The sequence below is a fragment of the Arvicola amphibius genome, chromosome 13, assembly GCF_903992535.2.
Source record: "Arvicola amphibius chromosome 13, mArvAmp1.2, whole genome shotgun sequence".
Taxonomy (NCBI): domain Eukaryota; kingdom Metazoa; phylum Chordata; class Mammalia; order Rodentia; family Cricetidae; genus Arvicola; species Arvicola amphibius.
The window spans coordinates 15,585,446-15,610,993 of NC_052059.1; the positions used below are offsets into that span (position 1 = coordinate 15,585,446).

The 25,548-nt window shown below is 34.8% G+C and overlaps 1 protein-coding gene across 13 annotated transcripts in view; it reads left to right on the forward strand.

Moving 5' to 3' along the window:
- Rbm26 (RNA binding motif protein 26) overlaps positions 1–25,548 on the forward strand; it is a 73,506-nt gene that overhangs the window by 38,970 nt on the left and 8,988 nt on the right. For all 13 annotated transcript variants that reach the window (XM_038309794.2, XM_038309795.2, XM_038309796.2 and 10 more), the window contains 7 exons: positions 4,404–4,529; positions 4,871–4,945; positions 6,913–7,080; positions 8,756–8,860; positions 12,568–12,768; positions 16,059–16,145; positions 24,294–24,407. In XM_038309794.2, the coding sequence (XP_038165722.1) occupies positions 4,404–4,529; positions 4,871–4,945; positions 6,913–7,080; positions 8,756–8,860; positions 12,568–12,768; positions 16,059–16,145; positions 24,294–24,407 (876 nt within the window). The remainder of the gene's footprint in view (positions 1–4,403; positions 4,530–4,870; positions 4,946–6,912; positions 7,081–8,755; positions 8,861–12,567; positions 12,769–16,058; positions 16,146–24,293; positions 24,408–25,548) is intronic.

A 25,548-nucleotide genomic window follows, 5' to 3' on the forward strand; every position in this document is an offset into this window, starting at 1 on the left:
AATGTTTCTCTGTAAGGTCATTAATTCCTTTATCATATATGGAAAATTAAAAAGTCGAATTCATGGAGCAGAGTAGTGTTAGTAGGGCTCCAGGGTGAGGAAATATGAAGATAATAGTTGGAGGTCGTAAAATAATTTCAGAACATAAGTACAACATGATAACTTCAGTGAACAGCCATGATTTTAAGTGTCCTCACAACCAAAATGTGAGGCATTGCAAGTATTCAGTTTAGCCATATACAAGAGATATACACATACACACAATGTATTATTTATGGCAGTTGTAATTTTTTACTGTTGGTTAAATCAAGCTTTCAAAAAGTACCTAATATTGTTGAGAAGAATATTCAGAATATTTTATAAATGAACTTTTAAATCTTGTTCTTCTCACAGATCTCCACTGGCCAGTGCTGTAGAATGCGTATCTATGCTGTTAAGTAATATTGTAAATAAACATTCCACTTTATTGAATAGATGCATACTTAAGCGAAAACATTAAGCATATTAATTTTCTTTTATATATAGTACCTCAGATACTTTTAAAGTTAACTGAGTTTCTCTTTTCTGCTTTAAATGCCTGCTAGAACTTCTTTCTTTAACATGTTTACATTCTTTTATATTAAATTTCAGTTTTAACATCTTAAAATTGAAGCTTAGATGACTTCATAGTAATCCTAAATAGTAAATAATTTTGTTTTTTGCAGAATAGACTTTCCCTCCCATCCTTAGCAAGAAAATGTTTGGTTTTTCCATGACCTAGTACTAGTATGGATGATAATGTTGTATGTAAGAAACGGAGATGTGAGAACTAGATAAACGGCTCAGCGGTTGAGAGTACTTGTTGGTCTTGTAGAGGACCCAGGCTCATTTCCCAGAACCCTTGTAACTTGAGAAGGTTTCGGGAATCTAGTGCCCTCTTTTGACTCCTTGGACACCAGACATGCACATGATGCATATATGTAACATACTGGCAAAACACAAATACATATAAGATAAATCTAAATGAAAAAGAAAGAAAATGTATTAGTGAAGTGTAACTAACCTCTTTAGAGAATTGACATGTATTGGATATAGGAGATATTAATGAAAGCTTACCACATGATAGACCTCTTAACCCATCTTCTGGGTTTATATTTGCTACCAAAACTTGACAAAGGATATTATAAGAAAGGAAAATTATAGACTAACACCAGTTGTGAACATAGACACAGATATTCCAAATAAAATATTAGTAATTTCCAGTGTATGTCAAATGCATAATACATTGTGGCTAGAAAAGATTTAGTCTAGAAACTCAAGATGATTTAGCATCAAGAAATCTATTTATCTGACCACATTAGTATTGTAAGGGAGAAGAAAAACCTCACATGAATAACTTGGTAGAAAAACATTTGGTGAAATATTTAACAATCTATAAAGTAGCAATAGGCAGATTCTCTACCGTGATAAAGAATGCTTGCATCCCCACCCACCAGAACTAACATTGAACTTAATTGTGAAACATAACGAATGTCTCCCATCTGTCAAGTTCAGGAATGAGACAGAGATGTCCACTGTAAACACTTGCAGATTTTTCTGTAGGGCATAACCAATACAGTAAAGTAGTAAAAGGAAATAAACCATTATAAAGATTCTAAAGGAGGAAATAAAACTGTTTGTATATGGGTGACACAATTATTATATGTATAGAAAATCCAAAATAAACTTAGAAGCAGTCGAGATGGTGAGTACAATTAGATCTTCAGAAGTTAAGCTAGTATTATGTCACCATGTTAAGTTACATTATGTGAAAAATTGGAAAATAAACATGCTGTGTTTACTTTCAAAGGCCATGCTTTGTATTAGGAATTGTAACTTAATCTTGTCTGTAGGAATTGTTTTGCTTCCTCCACTGTTTTCATTTTAAATGTATGTATTTATTGACAGTGCTAAAGGTTGAACCCATGACTTGGAGCATGGCAGTGCTGTGCTGCCAGCCTTCAGTCTCATATGTAGCTCGTAGTGTGCTACCGTCAGTGCTTCCAGCTCCCAGGTGCTGGATTTGCAGGCACATGCCACTAGGCCTGGATAAATTTTACATCTTGAAAAATGTGGATATTCTTTACTATTTTAGTACCTAATCTCTAAAACTAAATAGATTCAAATAAAAAACAATGCTTGTAGTTCTACAGTCATTATCTCCAATACACGTTTAACTAAACACCGTGGCACTTGGGGGCTGTGTTTCACCACTGTTGAAAATACAGTTCTAAGTGTGCCCTCTGTGCTGCTGCTTCTCTATCTTTGAATTTTAAGCAGTCCTTGAGATATTGAGGCTTTGTGGAACAGTTTATCATATATCCTATCATTGCAGAAGGAAATCAGTGGATAGGACTGTGGATGTGCTTATGAGACAGCTTGTAGGAACAAAGAAGTGTTTTGTTCTTATCAGATAGAAACTTTGAGCCAGCATGCCGTAGTCTGATATAAAATGCTAAGATGGCTTTAAAAGCTATATTCCATAACCACTGTAGTGAGGAAAATACTAGTGGTTAAATTGTTTTATATATATTTGATATTTGAAAACATGGTTGTGATACTCAGTATTTCCAAGTTATTTGAGTGTGGAAAACTTTTCTACTCAAAGCTGTTTAACTTATTAGGGCATTCTTATAAAAAATGGTATACTTAAAGTAGTTAAATATGTACTTAAAAAGTGAGACTGTTTTATGTTTTTCATAAGTTGTTTCTCTTATATAATCATTCACTTTAACATTTGTTACATAGCAAACTAGGTTCAAAGACATTCTCTGAATTATTCACTAATAATTACTGAAATTAGACTATAAGCTAAATCCATATTTTATATTCTAATGAATGCAAGGATTTCATACTTACTATTTCATGTTTATTAGTAATATGTGACAGTTTTTAACCTTGAAGAAAATTACACATGAAATTTGGGTACATTTAGAATATTATTTTCTTTTACCTTTTAAACATCAGGTGTGCTCTGTGGAGGTAAAATAACAGTTTTTATTTTATTTAGATTTTGAGACATTCATGAATACACGGAAGAGTAATGAGTTGCCAATTTTTTTTTCCTTCTAATTCCATGAGGAAAGATTAGACAGTACTCTCCAGATTGCTGCTTTATGCTACACCAGATGTTAACATAGTAGCTAAAAATAGGATGATAGTTCTCATTTATACTCTTATGTCTTTGGGTATTATGTTTTAGCCTAGGAACTCTTAAGACATTCGAAGCAGTAATATTTTCTCTGGAAATTCATGGTGTATGGTTACATGATTAGGTTTTATAGAATCTGTTGATACCATCTTTTCTGTGAACCTGTTACCTCATGGAGCTTAGTAAAGGAAATAAGTAGACTGTCAGAACTGCCCTTTTTTAAAAATAAACCTTGTGTTTTAAAGGGTATTCCACTTGAATCTATAATCATTTGTTTAATTTAGTGTGGAAATATTTATCACTTGTGACTGGACTGTCTCGGTGCTAGCAGCATAGTGATAAAAGTGAGACAGTAATTTGTGTTCAAGGAGAGCAAGGACTTCGAGTCTGTGTTTTGGATACTGTCGAGTGAACCTTCAGTTTATAGATAGCACACTGAAGTTACCCACCTCTCAAGTTTACTTTAACCAAAGTCTCATAATTCTGTGTCAATAAGACTTAGATTCAAGAACCACAAAGAAGAGAAAGACTAGTTTTTTTGTTTCAAGTCTCTTGCAGTATAGATAGGAAGGAAGACATCACTATCAGAATTTTTAAAATTTATTAAATAGTTAATATTACCTAACAACATTTAAAAGTATTTTATATCATGGCTTAAGGAATAAAAAGTTGTTTGTTAAGTATTGGGTAGAAAAGAGAAATGGTTAGAGCTTTGGCTTGTACTGCATCTGAGCTTGACTTAAGAAGTTAAGATCACTTCAGACAGGAAGAATATGGCCTGCAGGGAATGGAGAGTGATGGCTGCATTTATTTTGGAACTTCAAATTATAGTGACCTTACTAATTGTTTGTAGGATGACATTCAGGTTTTCTCTTGTGCTTTTTTTTTTCTTTGCTTCAGTAGAGATAGGTAGAGATATATTCACAAGTATTTTCTGAGAAATACAGCAATGGCAGTCCTTTTTCTCCTTTGATTTCGAGATTTACATGTTTGGCTTTGAATTTTTGTTACAGATATTAAGTCACTAGGAAATTTTTGTTTGGTTTAGGGCTTATTCACTCAAACCATTCATTTCAAGTCATAAAATGTGATTTAGTTTTTTTTAAGTATATAATACATTTAGTTCAGCATGCTAATTTTAGGCAGGAATGTTTTAAAGTTTGAGTTTCTTAGAAGCAAGACTTAAGAAATTATGAATGGTAACACTCTGAAGAAATTGAATTTGTGTTGGTAGGTGTTGTCTACATCTACTGGCCTTACAAAAACGGTGTATAATCCTGCTGCTTTGAAGGCTGCACAGAAAACTTTACTAGTTTCTACCCCTGCAGTTGATAGTAATGAAGCACAGAAAAAGAAACAGGTAAGCATAAATAGCATGACTTATAAAATCTGCACTTACGAAAACTCCTCCAGTCAGTGTGTGTATAAGGCACTTACCACAAAGTGAGACTAGATAGATAGATCTGTGTGTAGAAATAAGTAGCCCCCCACCCCCGCCAGTTTTCCATTTACTTAAAGGGAAGTTTCTTCTTTTTGATCTTTGACACTTGCATGCATTTTCTAAGCTTTACGGATAGAAACTTAGTGTGTTGCTTTTGTTGCCACGCTTCTTCAACTAAAACTGCCTTTATTCTCTTGTATTGCTTTATCTATCTTTAGATATTGTTAGATATTATTCAAATGATATTTTGATTCTTTTAGGAGGCACTGAAACTTCAGCAGGATGTAAGAAAAAGGAAGCAAGAAATTTTAGAAAAGCACATTGAAACACAGAAGGTAAAATAATAAAAGTATTTGGCAAAATACTGGCGCTCTTATTTTTATTGAATTTAATCTTTTTAATTTATAGTGAGAAGCAGATTTATTGTAATTGGTAGTGGTAAAAATAAAAAATAGTTTATCACATGTATTAATTTATTAGCATTGTAGTTGAAGAAATTTATGAAGTGTACGTGTAATTTATATGGAAATGGCTATCAACGCAAATTGAAAATAAGTTTATTTAGCTCTGTTACTGTATAGTAGTCTGGTCAGCGAATAATGAAGTTAAATCTTTTTACTATTATTGACATGCTTTTCACTAATTGGGATTCTCTACTCCAAGGTTATACAAGAGTAATCAAAAGCCACACCTGACTGATTCGTTTGCCCTGTGTCTAGTCCAAATTGAGAGGAAAATTATAATTATATGCCAGACTTCAAAGCTATTGTATGAAGAAAAACATCTTTTTTTATTTTTATTTCATTTTATTTATTTTTTTTTTTATTGTTGAAATGTGCATTTTGGTACACTAGGCTAAACTACTTAATTAATATGGGAGTCTCCTCTGTATGTTGTGAATACTATCTAATGAAGAATCTGCTTTGGGCCTGTTGCAGCGCAGAATAGGGCAAGATGGGAATTCCAAGCAGACAGAGGTGGAGAGAGTAGGCAGAGTCAAACAGAAGCCATGTAGCTGCCACAGGACAGATGCTTTACAGAAACTTACGGGTAGGCCACAACTATGTGGCAAAACATAGATTAATAGAAATGGGCTAATTTAAGATGTAAGAGTTAGCTAGAAATATGCATAAGCTAATAGGCCGAGCAATGTTTTAATTAATATAGTTTCTGTGTTGTTATCTCGGATATTGGCGGCCGGGAAATGAACGAACGGCTCCTGCCAACATAATCTTACTTTTCCTTTTTTATCTTTTAATGTGATTGATAAAACAATCAAATTATTTGTGGACATGGAGATGGCTCAGTGGTTAAGAGCATTTGCTACTACTATTTCAGAGGACCCAAGTTTGGGTTTCTACGCCAGTATCAGGTGCTTCACAATTGCATGTAACCCTAGCTGCAAGGTACCAGACCCTGTTTTCTGGCTTTCATGGCCATCTGCATGCATATGGCACAAGCACATACACATCAATTATAAACTAAATCTTTAAAACTTACTTAATGTGGCTGGCATTTCTTGGCTGACATTTTTGGGGCAGATTGTTCTTTAATTTACGACATTTTAATTAGAAATTAGCTTTTTTTTGTTTGTTTTTGTTTTTTTATGAGATAGGGTTTCTCTGTGTAACAGTCCTAGCTGTCGTGGAACTAGCTCTTATTGACCAGGCTGGACTTGAATCCAGAGAGATCTGCCTGCCTCTGCCTACTGAGTGCTGGAATTAAAAATGTGCACCACCACCATCTGGCTTAGAAATTAGTTTTAATGTGTTTTATAATGTAGTAGAAATGTAAAAATTTAGAAAAAATGTTTTGTTGGAGTACAGTGGTGCATTAATATAATATCAGCACTTGAGGAGACTAAGGCTGTCAAATTACTTAGTAATTTGTAATGTAGGCTACAAGTTAAGACTGTTGAAAAACTTACATTAAGATTATAAATATGGTCTTTTCTTATTTTGGATATACTTCATTAAGGTGAAATCATAATGCTTCATACAAAACCGAAGCTATCTTAACTCCGAGAACATAATTCCATGTGATATCTCCTATCTCACATCTCCTGTTCAGATCTTATGTTCTAAGAAAGCCAAATAATAGTAAAGTTCTTCCCAAAGTAAACTGGTTGTAATTATGCTGTTAGCTCCCAAGCCTGCTCTTCTATCTTTATACACTTAGATATGTCAGCTTTGTTGAGAACAATAAACTAAAACTAGTATTTGTTTTAATTGTTTTACTGTGTTTGTTTTGTTATCAGTAGTAGGAGTAGGTCTCTTAAGATTTCTGTTTTAAAACTTGCCAGATGCTAATTTCAAAACTAGAGAAAAACAAAACAATGAAGTCTGAAGATAAAGCAGAAATAATGAAAACATTAGAGGTTTTGACAAAAAATATTACCAAGTTGAAAGATGAAGTCAAAGCTACATCTCCTGGACGCTGTCTTCCAAAAAGTATAAAAACGAAGACTCAGGTATTCTGTTTTGTTTTCCATATGACTGCTTACTAAGAATATCATGCAAGGGTCTGGCAAGATGGCCTAGTGGTTAAGTGCTCTTGTTGCTCTTTTAGAGGACCTAGGTTCAACTTACTCACTTGGCAGCTAACTACTGTCCATAACTCCAGTTCCAGAGGATTTCATGCCTTCTTTTGGCCACCAAGTGCACTGAATGAACATAGTGCACAGATACATATGCAGCCAAAACATCCATATATAATAAATACAAATAAGTATTTTTTTAAAAAGAGCTTTAAAATAAAAATATCAAATGTGATTTTTTTTTTAAGGTTTTTTAAGGATGTATCCTTTGTTCAGAATTGGACTAATCATAACTCTACTTCTTACAGTTGTGAAACCTGCTATTATAAAATGATTATGGATAATTTTGGAAAGGTAGTTTGGGACAAAATGATATGGGTACTTGTATTGTTACTAGTTAGTAATATAGAAGGCTCATGATAGGAAGTAACCTATTATCACTGTTCAGAAGAATTTGCAAAGGGAAAAAATTCAGATGTATTACTCTGGATGATCTAAACACATGAGAAAGATGTTTTCAGATGGCAACAAGTGATAAAATACAGGTGGTACAGTATTTATTCTTTGTGTGTGTATAAAGCCACATTGACATTTCTAATTTCAATCTTAATCACATAATTTATACTCTACTGTCATTTTCCATAATGATGACTTGGTTTCATAACATCAATTTATTCATCGTTCAAGTTGACCTGCAATCCATTTTATTTATATTCTTTACAAACTAATTGTATTCCAATAAAGATTAGATCAGACGGGGCTGGAGAGAAGGCTCAGGGGTTAAGAGCATTGCATTGCTTATTCTTCCAAAGGTCCTGAGTTCAGTTCCCAGCAGCCACATGGTTGCTCGCAACCATCTGTGCCCTCTTCTGGCCTGCAGGCATACATGCAGACAGAATATTGTTTACATAATAAATACATAAATATTTTTTTTAAAAAAGATGAGATCAGACTATGATATTGCTTTACTTTGAGTCCTTTTTGTAAATAATGTTAATTAGATAAAGTTAGGTCCATGTCTGTTTTCAGTTTTGAATTCTTTCTTCTGGCTCCAGTTTTTACTGGTTTAAAAATTTTTAAAGTAACTAATAATAACATGGTTCAAAAGTACATAAAAAGATACACATAAGAGACTCCTTTCCCCAGCCCCTGATAACAGTATCCCTAACACAACTCCTATGGGTACCCTTTGTCATTACTTTGTGTTTTATCCTCAGATCTAAGGTATTTGTATTTACCTATATAAAGACATACTATATATTGCTTGTTAACCCTTTTCATCCCAGAAGTTATTACATTATTAGCTCATAGAAAATCATACTCTGGCTGTAGTATAGACAGTGAATTTTAGGGAAATCAATGAGAATAAGAATTAGGATACTTTTACTAGAATGATATCACATGAAATAGAAATATCAGTTTTCATGGTGACACATACATTTAATCTTGTTATTCATGAGGTCAACACAGGAGAATCTTGACTTTATATATAACTAGCCCATGCCAAAAGAAAGGGGAAAAAAAGTGAATATAAGCAAAAGGATCTTGTAAAAATTTTACATAAGATCAGAATATTAATTGTTTTTTGAAACATTAATGACTTTTTCAGATGCAGAAAGAATTGCTTGACACAGAATTGGATTTATATAAGAAAATGCAGGCTGGAGAAGAAGTCACAGAACTTAGGAGAAAGTATACAGAATTACAGTTGGAGGTATGTTTATCACAACCACACAGTTGACTTGGAAGTGGTTACACTTACGGTTAACATGAAAACGTGGGTTTGGGGTCTAGTTAACAATTGCTGACCATTGTGTATTTGTGGGGTGGATTTTTACAGAACGACTAGAGAAAATATTTTTAAAAAAAACAAGTTTATTTTGCTTGTTAATTTATTCATTTGCATAGGAATATGAGGACAGTTTGTGGGGTGTGTTCTCTCATTTTATCATGTGGCTCTTGAGCATTGAATGCAGTGTTTTTACCTCTGAGACATCTTACTGCTTCTACCTATACTCCCTGTTGTCCATTTCTAGTGAATTTTATTTCTTCTTTGTTTTTGTTCTCCTTTTCTTCTTTGGATTAAATACAGTTAAAGGCTTTTCAGGTAATTGTATGAAAACAGTCTTTATATGTGTAAAGTTATGTAGGCATATTGTGTTGTTGAGTGGCTAAAGAATAGACTCAGCTGTAAACCTGTTTAAGTTTGGCCTATAGATGGTGCTGTGGCTGTTTTAAAAGAGAAGATAAGCTACCTTATAATTCAGTTACATGGTTATATAAGAAACTCCTCATGAAATTGATCTCTTATAAAACACAGATGCTTAACATTTATTAAAAATGTAAAGAAATAAAATTATATAACAATATGAAACTATATTAATGTCTGTTTACCGTTGCTTGATACGATCTAAGGTTTTTTATTTTTATATTTTTTTAACATTTTAGATTATTTTGCTTAATTAGAGTAAACTTTTCTTACAGGGTATGTTAACACTGATTTTTTTTTCTCTCACCTTACAATGCAGTAGAAATCTGTTTAGTGTTATATAAGTTTTAAAGATTTAACTTTTAGAACCTACTGGCCATGTCCTGGGCTAGGTCTTACTTGAAAGTTAGAAAAAGCTGTCAAATTTTGTCCTAAACATGTTTACACTTGCATTCCCTTGAAACATGATCTGGTTTGCCTACATATTCTGCCCAAAACAATAGGTTTCTTGCATTAATTTTAAAATTATTTTCTCCATATGAATATTTTGTACCATTAGTACCATTAGTATTGTAAAATTTCTGACATATGATTTTAGTAACAATAAATAAATGAAAATAACACAAATATTTACTCTTCTGTGTTTTACTTGTAATTCAGCCAAAGGTAAAATGATATTTTCTGTTCTTTTATGGTGACTCAGCTTTGGTTTTCAATAATACTCATATATGCAGTAATGTAGTAGATTTCAGAATTATAGAAATTATGTTATCGTTAATAGAGACTCGTTAGCACACATTCTAAGATTAAGTATAATTTGAAAAGTCATACTGAATATGCTGTTTGACTATAGGATTTTTTAGAGGCTTTTAGTTTGAATCTCCAAATTATAGGCTTGCTGTAGCTTAATTTTCAGGGATTATCTATGTGTCATTAATATTCTGCAGGGCATACTTTTCATATGTTTAATTTTAGTAACCTTTCCCCTTTAAACTATATTATTTTATTTCAATATTTTATAATTGACCAGCTAAGAGTTGTATATGTCTATGGTATATAACATGATGTTTCAGTATATGTATGAAATGAGTTATCAAAGTAATTCATACATATTCACATTCTTATGAAAATATATCAAAAAATTTCTTCCATAGCTCTTTTCATATATCATCTACTATCATCAATTATACTCACCATACTATACAACTGATGGTAGAATTTATTCTATTGTACATTTTGACCAACATTTCCCTATTCTCCACACCAGCACAGCCCTTGGTAATAGCCATTCTTCTGTTTTTATGAGATTGCTGTTTCAGATTCTGTGTGTAAATGAAATCTTACAGTAGTTGCCTTTCTGTGCCTGCTTTATTTCATTAAGCATTATTATTTGATTTTATGTCTTCATTTTTGGTGCTCATAATTTGATGTTATTGCTTGGACGTCAAATACCGTTATCAACATGTTCATCATTGTGTTTATCTTGCTTACAAAGTTTGTGTATATAGTTATTCATATTAGAAATATGGAAGGAGTCTTGATCCCACTCTTTCTTTGTTCAACCTCTATATATTCAGTTAATTACCAAATTTTAGTTGAGTTGCTCCCAAGTTTTATTTTATTCTTTTGAATGAATGTTTGCTTGCATATATGTGTGTATATGTACTATATGTATGGATAATGACCATGGAAGTCAGAAGAAGATCTCTTGGAACTGTCAAGCACTATGTGGGTGTTTGAAGTTGAACCTTAGTCTTGGATAAGGACCTATGTCAGTAATTTACCTGTCTAGAAATTGAGCTTGTGTATGTGGTTTATGTGTATTTGTATTTATGTTACATGTGTGCACAGAGCTAATGCATGTGTGGGGGCTAGATGCCAAAAGTTAATGTTGAGTGTCTTACCCAAGCTTCACTGTTCATTCATTGCTCAGTTATTTGACTGGCCAAGAGGGTCTAGGGGTCTGCCTGTCTGTGTCTCTCTGATGATGAGATTACAGATGTACGCTATGGTGTTGTCTTATTCAGGGTTTCTATTTTTGTGAAGAGATACCATGACCACTGCAACTCTTGCAAGGGCAAGGATTTAAATGGGGCTGGCTCACAATTCAGGGGTTTAGTTCATTGTTATTGTGGAAGGAAGCATAGGGACATATAGGCAGGCATGGTGTTAGCTGAGAGTTCTACATAAAGATCAGCACACAGCAGGAAGACGCAATGACACACTGGACCTGGCGTGAGCATTTTAGACCTCAAAGCCCACCCCCAATGACACATTTCCTCTAACAATCTACCGTTGCTCCATCAAGGCCCCACCTCCTAATAGTGCTGCTCCTATGAACCTATGGGAACAATTTTTTTTCAAACCACTGCTGATGCCCATGTTGTGTAGGGTGCTTACATGGTAAGCATTTTAACGACGGTGGCAACTGCGCAGCCTGAAATTGCACTTAGGGTTAATGACTGCTAACATAGGTGTTGATGAAACATTGGTGTAATCAAGGAATGGTGCTCCATGTGAAAGAAATGGTGTGGTAGAATATTGATATTCTGTATTCTATGGTAAGAACAAAATACTGCATTTGAGAAAACTTACTAGACCAGTTTAGTCAACAAAAATGAAATAGCATTCATTTGAAAATTATATAAAGCTTGAAGGGTTGGAGTATATTCAATGTAAAATGTGTTTATTATTTATGTAGGTCATGCTGCAGTCTGTATTAACTTTTGAAGGAACTAAGAGATCTAGAATTACCAGTCGTCTTGCCCTGTGTCCTTGATGGCTTTGAGTATGAATTTAGTTTGGGAGGGAAGAAGAGGGGTGAGGTGGCAAGATGGCTCAGTGTGTGAAGTTGGCCAGCTGACAGGCTTGATGACTCGAATTAGTTCTCTGGGACCTATTTGGTGGAAAGAGACAGAAAATAATACTTTTAGAAAAAGCACATTCAATAATTTTATATTTTTCATTTTTTGTAGTTATCTAAATACTTTCTCAGATTGTATAAAGATATGAATTATTTTTGAAATTGTAACACATGGCTTGAGTTAACACAGGCATGGTATTGAATTTACTTGTTATGTTCAACAAGTAAAGAAAGTCAATGGAAATATTTTAAAATCTGAAAGCTCAGAAACACAGAGTTAGGCTTTTCAAATTAGAGGTCTAAGTGCCTACTTACTACATGTGTAACCTATGCACTTTTTCTTTTCTAGGCTGCTAAAAGAGGAATTCTTTCATCTGGCCGAGGTAGAGGAATTCATCCAAGAGGTCGCGGTGCAGCTCATGGCCGGGGCAGGGGTAGAGGTCGAGGACGAGGTGTTCCTGGACATGCTGTGGTGGATCACCGGCCCAGGGCCCTGGAGATTTCCGCATTTACAGAGAGTGACAGAGAAGATCTTCTTCCTCATTTTGCGGTACTTTCTTAACATCTAGCAAAAATAATTGTTTGTTGGGTTAGTAGATATAACTAAAGAAAAAATTAGGAAAATGTATAGTAGTCTTTTTTGTTAGTTATAAAACAGAAACAGGGTCTCTGATTATTTGCGAGAAATAATTTTTTTTTTTCAAGACAGGGTTTCACTTTGTAGCCCTGGCTGTCCTGAAACTCGCTTGTAGACAGTCTGGCCTCAGATTCAGAGATTCTCCTGTCTTTGCCTCTCAAGTGCTGGGATTAAAGGTGTGGTTTACCATGGACCAGCTAAAATTTTATAATTCTCAAAACTAGATAGGCCTTTAAATACTATAAGGCTAATTATTTAAGCGTCATTGTTTCAGAGAGGGACCTTATGAGTAGGTTTATGTTGATAACTTAAGGAAAAATAGGCATGTTATCTAGACCATTTAGATTTTTAAATATGAAAATAAATTATAAGGTTTTCATAGAGCCTAGTGGAATTGAAGGAAGATACACCTTTGATGTATAATCTAAAAGTTGTCTTACTCAGATCAAGGGTGAAATTTAAGAGAGTTTATCTAATGGTAGAGTGACTAAGAGAAGGAGATTCTAGTCCCTATACATCCATTGTTTGTTTAAACTTCCTGGGATTCATAGGCTAATATGCAGGATGGAGACTATACCTATCTTACCCTTTCATTTTAATTATTTCAGTGTTTAGTGTTGTCCAGAACATAAGTTACTAAACATCAGTATTAACCTAGGTATTCTGGTAATTACATCAGAGAGAGGAAGAACTGTCAGTCCTTACAGAGCTTTTAAGATACATTGCTTTGACACAAGTCAGTTGAACTAAACTTCAATTTAGTAAACACTTAAAGACCCCAATGACTGGTGTGATGAAAAGATAAGCAGAGGAAACTTTAGCAATTAATAAAATTGAAACTGAGAACTAGAAGAATAGGTATTAGCTGTCTTTATCATTTAGAAATTTATATTTCGGTTTTTGGCATTCATATTTCAAGCTTTTAGTTAATATTTATCCAAATATAAGGAAGGTTTTTTTTTTTGTTTTTTTTTTTTAAGATTTATTTATTTAAGTATACAGTGGTCTGCCTGCATGTATGCCTACAGGCCAGAAGAGGGCACTAAATCTCATTACAGGTAGTTGCTGAGAATTGAACTCAGGACCTTTGGAAGAGCAAGCAGTGCTCTTAACCACTGAGCCATCTCTCCAGCCCGCTATAAGGAAGTTTTGAAAGAAATAATTGATGTTTATGAAGTAACTAAAGTGATGAATATTTAAGGCTGAGGAATCTGGAGAGTCCTGTGCTTGTTGGATTCAGAAGCATAAGGGATGAGAACTAGAAAGGTGCTTGGCGATACAACTCAGCTCTTCCCTCCTCTGTGTCCCACTCTACAAAGGAAAGGAGATCCAGATAATCTACCTGTCTTGTGTATAGTTATTGAGTTAATTAGGGGACTAGCAATCAATATGCTAAAATAATTGTTATAATTGTGTTTTGCTGAGACTAAGATGTTTGAGAAATAAATATTCAGAAACTTAGAGTAGAAATTGTTCCATAAACTTGGAGATTTTTAGCTCTTAAGTTAGAAGTGGTTATTTGCTCATGAAGAATACTAGTGTTAAACAAGAGTACACATTTCAAAGTTTAACTTTTTTATCTCTGAGCATAAGAGACTGGGTATAAAGATTAAGAACCATTGACAGAAAAATTGCATTTAGCAAATGCTTTTTTTTTTTTTTTTTTTTTTTTTTTTTTTTTTGGTTTTTCGAGCCAGGGTTTCCCTGTAGTTTCTAGAGCCTGTCCTGGAACTAGCTCTTGTAGACCAGGCTGGCCTCGAACTCAGAGATCCGCCTGCCTCTGCCTCCCGAGTGCTGGGATTAAAGGCGTGCGTACCACCGCCCGGCTTAGCAAATGCTTTTTAAAATTTATCTAGTTAAACCAGTAACAATGGTAATAAAAGCAGTTGAAATTTATTGGGGATATTAAGAATTACTTGAATGACCACTTGATTTAGTCAGGATTCTCTAGAGGAGCAGAACTTAAAAGAATGAATCTCATAGAGAGTGAGGGGGGGATTTATTAGAATGACTTAAAGGCTATGGTCCAGCTAGTCCAAGAGTGATTGTCTGTACCAGTGGAAGGTCCAGGAATCCAGTAGTTGTTCAGTTCACAAGACTGACTGTCTTAGCTTCAGTAATACACCGAAAACCCCAAAAAGTAGACCATTCTTGCCGGAGAAGGAATGGACTTGCTGTGAGAGTGCTATCAGTAGGCAGAGATAGCCAGCTTCCTTCTTCCATGTCCTTTATGTAGGCTGCCAGCAGAAGGTGTGGTCCAAATTGAAGATGGATCTTCCTATGTCAAACTACCTGGATTAAAGGTGTATTTTCCCACCTCAAAGATCCTTATTATAAGTGGGTCTTCCCATTTCAAATAATTTAATTAAAAAAAAAAGCAAAACAACTCTCACGGGTGTGCCCCATCTTTGGGTTTTAGTTAATTCCACATAGTCAAGTTAACACTAAGATTGGCTGCTATTTTGCCTCCCCCCCCCAACTTGAAGAGATTAAGTAACTTGTTCAAGTATAAATTAGTTCACAAAAATTTGTATTTAATGAATTTATGGCTGTAGTTTTATTTTGGAACAAAAGGAAAATATTAGTAATATACAAAGAACTAATCTTCATGTAGTAAAATTGCTGTTTAGAAAAATCTTCCTTAATTTGGGGAAAATACAGCAAACTCCAATCAGGCATAGTATAATTGGGTTAATATTTAAGTATTGTAAATTGTGTATGCTATAATAGAATGCATATAGTAAGGGAACCCATGCTCAGTTAATGTTGAATTTACAATCAGAAGGCCTGGATCTTTATCTTGATAATTTGCTTGACTGTTTAGAAAAATTGCTTGAATTCTCTGAATCTTTCCTCCCTTTTACTGAAAATGATACTAGAATTTCCTAGTTTTGATAATTCAATATGCTGTTTAAGAACAAATTTACCTTGTTGGCGTAATAAGGAAGGTTGGTAAGCAACCTCAGGCTTTGACCATTATTATTTTATCCATTATTTCTCAAATAGAGCGTAATGTCACCAATTCTGGGAAGTATAGAATTAGAACTGAGATTGGAAGATAGGATTATCAGATGAAATAACTATTTGTCTCTTAAGCTGTATAAATTATATATTCTGGGTTATGCTTATTACTGTTCTAATGCAGTTGGGGTTTTAGATATTTTAAAACATTTATTTTGAGGAAATAATTTGTTAATTTACAGCAATATGGGGAAATTGAGGATTGTCAGATTGACGACTCATCACTTCATGCGATAATTACATTCAAGACAAGAGCAGAAGCAGAAGCTGTAAGTGTTAAAATAATTAAAACTTCAGATTTAAATGGTTATTATTTCCTTAAGTTTTAATATAAATTTCAAGTACTGGTTAATTGTGCATTGACAGAAGGTAGAATATTTGAAGTGCAAGTTTGTGTTTATGAAAGAAATGTCTTTATTTTCTTAGGAAATATGTATGTAACATTTTAATATAAGGCGCACGCCTTTAATCCCAGCACTCAGGAGGCAGAGGCAGGCGGATCTCTGAGTTCGAGGCCAGCCTGGTCTACAAGAGCTAGTTCCAGGACAGGCTCTAGAAACTACAGGGAAACCCTGTCTCAAAAACCAAAAAAAAAAAAAAAAAAAAAAAAAAATACTAATGCAATATAATATTGAAGCACGAATAATAAAACTCAGAGTCATGTAGTGAGGGGCTGCGGGCAGGGCTGCTTTTCGTCCCGCCCGGCTCCCGCATGGTTAGCTTTACACCCGAAATAACAACACAAATTGTATTCTTTTAAACACTGCCTGGCCCATTAATTCTAACCTCTTATTGTCTAATTCTCACATCTTGCTTTAACCCATTTCTAATAATCTGTGTAACACCACAAGTGGTATCTTACCCGGAAAGATTTAGCATGTCTGAACTGGCAGCTGGCTCCATCGCATCTCTATCCCCTAGGAGAGGCACGGCAGTCTGACTAACTTAGGAGAGGCGTGGCATCTGACTCAGCCATCTACCTCACTTCCTTCTTCCTGTTCTGTCTACTCCACCCACCTAAGGGCTGGCCAAGGCAGTTTGTTTATTAGCTAATGAGAATCCTCCATCATTTCCCCTTTTTTGGTTTAAACAAAAAAGAAAGGCTTTAACTTTAACATAGTAAAATTACATATAACAAAACAGTTATCAAGTAAGAATTACAGTTACAGTATTTATATCTACTTTATCTTTTATCATAACTAAGGAAAACTATGACTATCTATCTATTCTTCAACTCTATCAAAGACTCCAGAAGGATATAATATTACCTATGTAAATGAGAAATAAGCAACTTTCACAACTCTAGAAATGAGAGACATCTCGCTGCCTGGACAGTCACCCAAAGTTCCTCTGTACCGTTGGGGCATCCATCTTCAGCCTTTAGGCAAGTTCAGTAGTCCTCTCTCTGTGGATTCTTTGTGTCCAGTTTCTGCAACAGTCCAGGCAAGAGCAGTTTCTTGCCCAAATGGCTATCAAACTCCATAAGAAACCTCTTCGATGCCCATCTTCCTCTTGAAGTAGATTGGTGCTGCCAGGAGCAGACATGTCTCATTGTCATGAAAAATTCTAAGTTATTAAAACATTTAAATTGCCATTTCTGTAGTCTTTGAAAGATATGAAGAATGCCTATTTAACTGAAATATATCTATATCTCGAAAATCTAACTAACATGACTACAAGCTTGACTATTATCGATGATTATTCATTAACAACCTATATTTTCTAATTATACATTACATTCTTAAAAGAACTACACAATCACAATACCTTAATCAAGATCAGAAATACATATAACAAGATTGACCTTAAATTAATATCAGTAACCAAGATTCACAACAATCCAACTTATTTATATCTATATCAGAGTCAGATATTGGGATTTAACCTGAAGGTCAGAAAACTAAAACAGCCAACTAGTAGCTCTTACTTCTACCTCAGTCCTAAATGACGATCCTGCCTCCAGGAATCTCAGAGTGAGACTCTGTCTGAGAACTCTCTCCTCCCGTCTTAAAATCTCTCTAGGGCTGGGATTAAAGGTGTGCACCCCTGAGATTAAAGGCATGCACCTCCCGGTTTCTGTGGCAACTAGTGTGGCTACTGGGATTAAAGGTGTGTGTTACCACTGCCTGGTGGGTAAGGCTGAATGACTTATGAGGCTGTTTTACTCTCTGATCTTCAGGCAACTTTTTTTTATTAAAATGCAAATGAAATGCTACTACATCATGTAGCATGTATAAGTTAGACACCAAGTAGAATTTAAAATTGCTTTAACTTGAAGATGTCATAAGCTCTTTTATTAAAAATTAGGGCTGCCACTCTTTCCACTGTTTACTGTTTTATCTAGACAAAGTCTGCATTAGTAGAATAATGGTAAGAATTATCTAGGGTAGATGTAGATAAGTGTGATTCTGCCCACCCTTTTTATTTATCCTTCACCTATGAGTTCCGAGTCCCTGCAGGTTGAGTTCTACAGAAGCATCTCTTGTTTAGTATATGCCTCGATAGACTGTTATTTGTCCAAGAGAAGATATGTGACTCTAGCTTTTAGAGTCCTTGTTACATAGTTATCTTAATTGATATACTTTGAATTGTCTTTTTTGTTGTTCTGTATTTTTGAAACGGGATCTTTATGGCAGCGTAGCTCTGGTTATCATAGAGTGCACTATGTGGACCAGGCTGGCCTTGAACTCACAGAGATGTGCCTATCTCTGTGTCCCTAGTCCTGGGATTAAAGGTATGCATCACCATGCCCCTGCCTTGCGCTTGAATTGTCTTTCAAAAGACAACCCAGAAGTATCTTCAGTTTATGTGTGTGTGTATGTGCATGTGTACATTGTGTAATTGCATGTTTGTGGGTGTGTCTGCATGTGTATCCATGTGCTTATAGAGACCAGAGATTGATGTTCAATGTCTCTTTCTTAATTACTCTCATTTTATATTGAGGTTGTGTCTCTTGATGAGCTCACCTTGATGTAGGGATCCCCTGAATTCTAGGATTACTGCTGGACTGTCATGCCTTCCTGGCATTTACTTGGATAGTAGAGATCTGAACTCTTCTCATGCTTATGTGGGAAGTACTTAACCCTTTAGTTACCCACGTTGGCCTGTAGAGCAAGTTCTGGGGCAGCCAGGGCTACAGAGAGAAACTTTGGTTTGAAAAATCGAAAAAAAATAACATCTTTTAAAAAAGTTGTGATTATTTAAAAACAATAGTATATGTGTGTTAGGTAGAACTTTATTAAATTTTCTCTGAGAGGTGTTAATTTTACATAAGAATTTCCCTCCACATATTAATACTTGCTTCTACAAAACATGATGGTAAAATTTCCATCTTTTTTAGTACTTTAAAATAATACTTTTTTAACTATAAATTATTTGAGAATTTTTTTTTCCCGCTCAAAGGCTGGGCTTGATGACACGTGTTCCTAATCTTATTATTCAGGGTCAGCATAGTTAATTTGAAACCAGCCATGGCTGTATAGCAGAACTGTCTTAAAGCAACAACAATAACAAAAAGCAAACCAAATGAAACAACCTTTCTGGATGAATCTTGATAACTTGGAGGATTTTGAAAATATAGTGGATTTTTAACTGTGTTTACACTGAGATGGGACTATATTCTATTCTTCTTGTTTTATGCATTTTTATATATAGTCCTATTTCCATTAACATTACTGCGCTGTAGTGCAAATTCTAATTGGTCTTAATAATAAAGACCCAGAGTCAGATAGTAGGGGGTGAAAGCTGACCGATCAGAGAAGCAAAGCAGCCAGCACTAGTTATTACCTCCACAAAATCCTCAGACTGAATAGGGCATCCTCTCTCTCCAAGTCCTCAGACCAAATGCTTGAGCTCCTGTCTCCCTCCACCTTATATTTTTCTCTTCGTCAAGCCATATCCCATATCTGTCTTCACCTCCCTAGTGTTGGGGTTAAAGGCGTATGACTCCCAAGTACTGGGATTAAACGCGTGAACCACTACCACCTGGCTGTTTTCTCTTTTAGGCAGATTCAATAGAGTGTAGTTTAGGGTGGCCTTGAACTCACAGAGGGTCCACTTGTCTCCCGAGTGCTGGGATTAAAGGTGTGTGCCACCACTGCTTGGCCTCAATGGCTGACTAGTAGTGACTTAGCTCCACACTGTGATCGAGCACAAACAAAACATCAACACACTACACTACTTTCCTTAAGTATCTTACAGAAAGTACATGTAGAAGTACTTGTGTGATACTTGTTAACATTTTAGAAATATATATGAAGTTCCTTCTTAAATTTCTGTGAGATGCTTGCAGAACTCTTACTGTTCTTAGTATACTATATGAAAACAGTACTAAAGCTCATAGTATATCATTAACACCTGTTAAAGATCATGTGATACTGTATTTGGCCACAAGTAGAAATAACATCAATTAGTGACAAATATAAATGGTATTCATAAGTTATGAATTAGAATAGATGTAGAAAATAAAAGTAGAATTCAGAAATAGATGTCAGTGTATTATACATATTTATGGATTTTAAAGGCTCACAAAAGAGCTATTTAAAAGTACCAAATAAAACATTTAGTAAATGTATTTGGACAATGACTTGGGGAAGGGATGAACAAAAAAACAAGACATTTTATCTCTTTTTCTTTTTATTTTTTATTTTTTTATTTTTTTTAATTTTTCAAGACAGGGTTTCTCTGTGGCTTTGGAGCCTGTCCTGGAACTAGCTCTTGTAGACCAGGCTGGTCTCGAACTCACAGAGATCCACCTGCCTCTGCCTCCCGAGTGCTAGGATTAAAGGCGTGCGCCACCACCGCCCGGCCTCCTCTTTTTCTTTTTATAGTTCAAGTTCAAACTGAAAAACAACAAAAATATTTGTTAGCTAAAGTCTGTGGGAAATCTGAGGACAGCCTGACTTAAAACCCAGAAGATCCTGCCTCAAAAAAACCCAAAACAGGGCTGGAGAGATGTGTCAGCAGTTCAAAGTACCTTCTGCTATTCTGATGACCCATGGTTGATTCAGAGTACCATAGAACTGATTATATAATCACATGTAACTCCAGCTTCAGGGATTCTGACACTATCTTCTGGCCTCTGGAGCACCTGCACACGCATAGCATACAGTTTTACACACACACACACACACACACGACAAAATCTACAACCTAAGTACCTGTGGAGATGATGTAATAAATATAGTACTTGTTGTGTGAAACATGAGGATCTAGGTCATCTCCAGCACTCCAAAAAGCTAAGTGTTAGTCTGTAATCTCAGCATTGGGGAGGTGGATACAGCTAGAAACCTGGGGCTTCCTAGCAAGCCAACTATTCTAGCCAGATTGATGAGCTTTATGTTTAAAGGGAGATTTTGTCTCAAAAAAGTAAGGTGGAGAATAAATAAGGAAGACATCCTGTTTTACCTGCTGTTCTGTATACACATGTACATATATATGCTCAGGCATTCAGACACACATATATAAAAATTGCTTTTAAATTACCTTAATTTAGTGAGTGCTTTTTAAGTCATGACGTGATATTTACAAAGGAAAAGACTGATAAATTCTAATACATAAAAATTTAAAACTTTATGTTAAAATCAAAGAATAACTACTTTCTAAAAATATAATAAATTATCTTGTAAAAATACGTTCCCATAATTATGATAAAATTCTTTTCTATTAGAAAAATCCAAGCAGGCTTCATTGTTTAAAAAGTTAATGAGGAGCTGGAAAGGTGACTTGGTGGTTAAACGTGACTATTGCTGTTGTAGAGGACCTGAGTTCAGTTTCTAGCATCAGGTGAAGTGTTAATCTAATGAATCTTTATCAGTAAAAATAGGGAGTCAGATACCAGGGTACAAACCTGAAAGATCAGAGAAGCAGCAGAGTATTCACCAGTGACTTCCTACCTCTGCCTGGGGTTCCTCCCAAAGGGTCTTCTCTCTGCCCCTGCCTTATCACTTCCTGTTTCCTCTTTATGGCTAACCAGTGGCTAGCTCCACCCTCTGACTCCAAGCAAGCTTTATATGTAAGAACAAAAATAATATTGTACATTTCCCACTTTTGTCTAAATAAAAAGCGATTGTTTTAGCTAACATAGTAAAACTATATATAATAACTACATACAAATATATACAGATAATAATTACATTAACAATGTCTAGTCCGTTTGCAATTGACAAATTTAGAGAAAATACTTCATTATCTGCCCTACCTTGGTATGTTCAAGTGTTGTACTAATTCACTTTCTATCTTCTATTACCAACCCAAAACTATCTTTTTATGTCTCTAAACCTTACACACTTTCACCTATTTTGTGAATTTTTTTTCTGAATAGTATCTGACAGCTCACAACACCTATAACTCCAGCTCCTAGGGATCCTGTGTCCTCTTCCGACTTCCACTAGCACTGCCCTCTGTCCCAAATTATATAGTGGTGGCTATCTCTTAGCCTTATAATAATGATAATTATGAATAATAATTTTTATACTATATTACTTAAATTTGAATTTTAAAAAAATATAAAACGAACCTGGGTGCAGTGGTGTAATCCTTTAATCTCAGTACTAGGGACGCAGAGGAAGGCAGATCTGAGTGTGACGCCAGCCTTGTCTGCAGAGCAAGTTCAAGGACAGGCAGGGATAGGTATGCAGAGAAGCCCTGCCTTGGAAACCAACAAAACAGAAAAAATAAGTAAATAAATAGAAACCCTGTCTTGAAAAGTTAGATAGATAGGTAAATAGACAGACAGACAGATAAGATGAGTGAGTTACAGAAATAATTATGTTTTAAATTACCAGAATTACATTCTAATTTCTGAAAGGCTTATAGAAACAAAAATTCGAAGTTGTTTCACAGGTTTATATAGCCTGGATTGTTAAAAGTTTCTAAAGAACAAAATTTATTAAAAATTGAAAACACCTAGTTTTTAAAAACCTCCAGTATCCAAGAGCAATGGTAATAGTGGTGTTTTGGAGACTACTGGGCCCTCTATCCAGTTTTTAAAAAATTAAAATGATATAAAGTTAAAAGTTCACCTTATACCAGGCAGCGGTAGCACACGCCTTTAATTCCAGCACTTGGGAAGCAATGGCAGGCCATTCTCTGAGTTTGAGGCCAGCCTGGTCAAGTTCCAGTACAGCCAGGGCTGTCACATAGAGAAACACTGTCTTGGGAAAAACAAAAGTTTACCTTACAAATATGTGTTGAATATAGAAATGGACAAAATTCATTTGTTAGAAAAACTTGTCCGTAACCTGTTGCAAGGTGTAGTATTATGCAACTGTATTGTTCCTTAGTAGGAGACTCTGAAGCAGGAGGAGTGTGATTTCAAGTCTAGGTAGAGATACACAGCAAAGACCTTTTCCCACAGAAACAAAATCAACTGCTTACCTAAAATTTACTGTATAGGTTGCTGATCATAGTTTGTACTTTTTTTTTTTTGTTTTGTTTTTTTTTTGTTTTTTCGAGACAGGGTTTCTCTGCAGCTTTAGAGCCTGTCCTGGAGCTAGCTCTTGTAGACCAGGCTGGTCTCGAACTCACAGAGATCCGCCTGCCTCTGCCTCCTGAGTGCTGGGATTAAAGGCGTGCACCACCACCGCCCGGCAGTGTGTACTTTTTATATTTATGTTTTTGGCTAAATAGAAAAAAAAATTTATAGGTATTTTGCGTATGGTGTTTATTATTCCTAAAAGTAATCTGATATACTTATGTAATGATTTCAGCTTCAGTTTTTTCTGAACTAAAACATCCATATGTATGTATGTATTTAAAATTTGTACGTTGGGCCATTAATATTACATGCAACAGATTTTCAGGTGTTATTGTATATATAAAATTGTTTCTATGCTTTATATTATTCTGTACTTTGAGTCTGTACTATAAATCTTTTGTGATCATGAGTTACTTTAAAATGTTGCTAGCATTGATTTTTGTTCATTCCTGTTATTTTAAAAATGGTGTTTCCATACCAGCTACTGACTGTAGCACTAACCTTAGACCTGAACACTTTTTTTCAGCTATCATCACCATCATTTTCGAAATGTTTTCATAGGAAACACTGCTTTTTTGTAGATAAGTTCAGAGCTGTGCCCTTCCCCTTTTCTTCAGGTGTTTATAGTTTGTGTAGTTATGCATCGTTTTACAGTGATTTTGATCGATAATTTGTTAAAGGTTTCTGTTTAATAGTTATTATATGTATCAGATGTAAATTGACAGTTAATGAAGCAAAATTCATTTAGTATGTTGATCTTAAAATAGACGTTAGAAGCTAGAGCTGAAATCTTGATGAATAATGAGATTGTTGTCTCAGTAGTAGTTGTCATTGGGCTTTAAATCGGCAAACATACTAATTTTTACTAAAATTTGACCAAGAGTGAAATAGTACTTGCTTATGAGAATGTTCTTTACTCCCATGTTCTTACTTGGTTTAGGCTGCAATTCATGGAGCTCGTTTCAAAGGGCAGGATTTAAAGCTGGCGTGGAATAAACCAATAACCAATATTTCAGCTGTGGAATCGGAAGAAGTTGAACCTGATGAAGAGGAAGTATGTTATATTTTTTTCAATTGTTTTCCCATCATTATTCATAATTCCTTTATAAAAGGTATTTTTATGGCTGATTTTAACAATACTTTTATTCCTAAGCCATATTCCAACCAGGAGAGATCAGATAAATTCAGACAACTTTATATTTTATGGATTAATGAGAAGAATTGCTGATGGCTAACCTAAAAAGAATATGTGATATCAGTTTTCAATTCCTCATTAGATTTTTGTTCACAGGAAATCTTATAATATGTTATGTTTTAGGGTATTTAATTTACTCAATTGCTGTATCAACATTTTAGCCTTTAAAAATTCATATTTCTTTAGTACATTAGAATACCTGCTATGTGGTAGATTTTGTGATAGGCTCAAAAATGAATAAGACACGGTCCCTATCATCAAGGAGCTTATAATCTGGAAAGGAGGGTGGTGACAGAGACAGAAGGAACTAATTGCAATAGCAGGCATATTGATGTGCCGAATGTAGACTTGGACAACATGCTGTGGGAGCTCTCAGGAAAGACTAATTTTGTCTGTCCAGAACACTCTTAAAGGCTTATTGCTAGTGGAGCTGAGTCCTGATATAGTAGCATTCCGTAACTATGTGCTGGCACTGGGAATGTAATTGAGAAAGGCATTTTCAGCAGAATTTGAGCTTCAGGATAAGAATGGGAGATTGCATATTTCTCAGGTTAACACCAGCTATTCAGTGGAATAAAGGTTTGGCAGGTAAGACAGTGAATGATAAAAGCCTTTAAGACAAAAGAATTTAAAATAAGCAATTGTGTTTTGCTTAATCATGAAAAAAGTTATAGGAAAAATTTGAAGAAGTTAAAAAATAAAGGTAAGAAAGTAAAAGACTCTGTTTTATATTTGTTAGAGTTCCATAATGGTGCTTCACTTTGTTTGAAGAGCATTTCAAGTCTGTTATGCATATCCATAGTCAAATGCAAGAATAAATGTGTATTTGAAACTCATGTACATGATTTGTCATTTTATATTTTAGATTATACCTTTGTCCTTCCCTGAGTTTGAATTGAATGGGGAGAAAAGCAGGAGAGCTCCTGGTATTAGGTATTTTGAAGTTTGGGAAAGCAGTGTGAGAAGTTTTTATGGAGGGAATGGGGAAAACAAAGAGGTG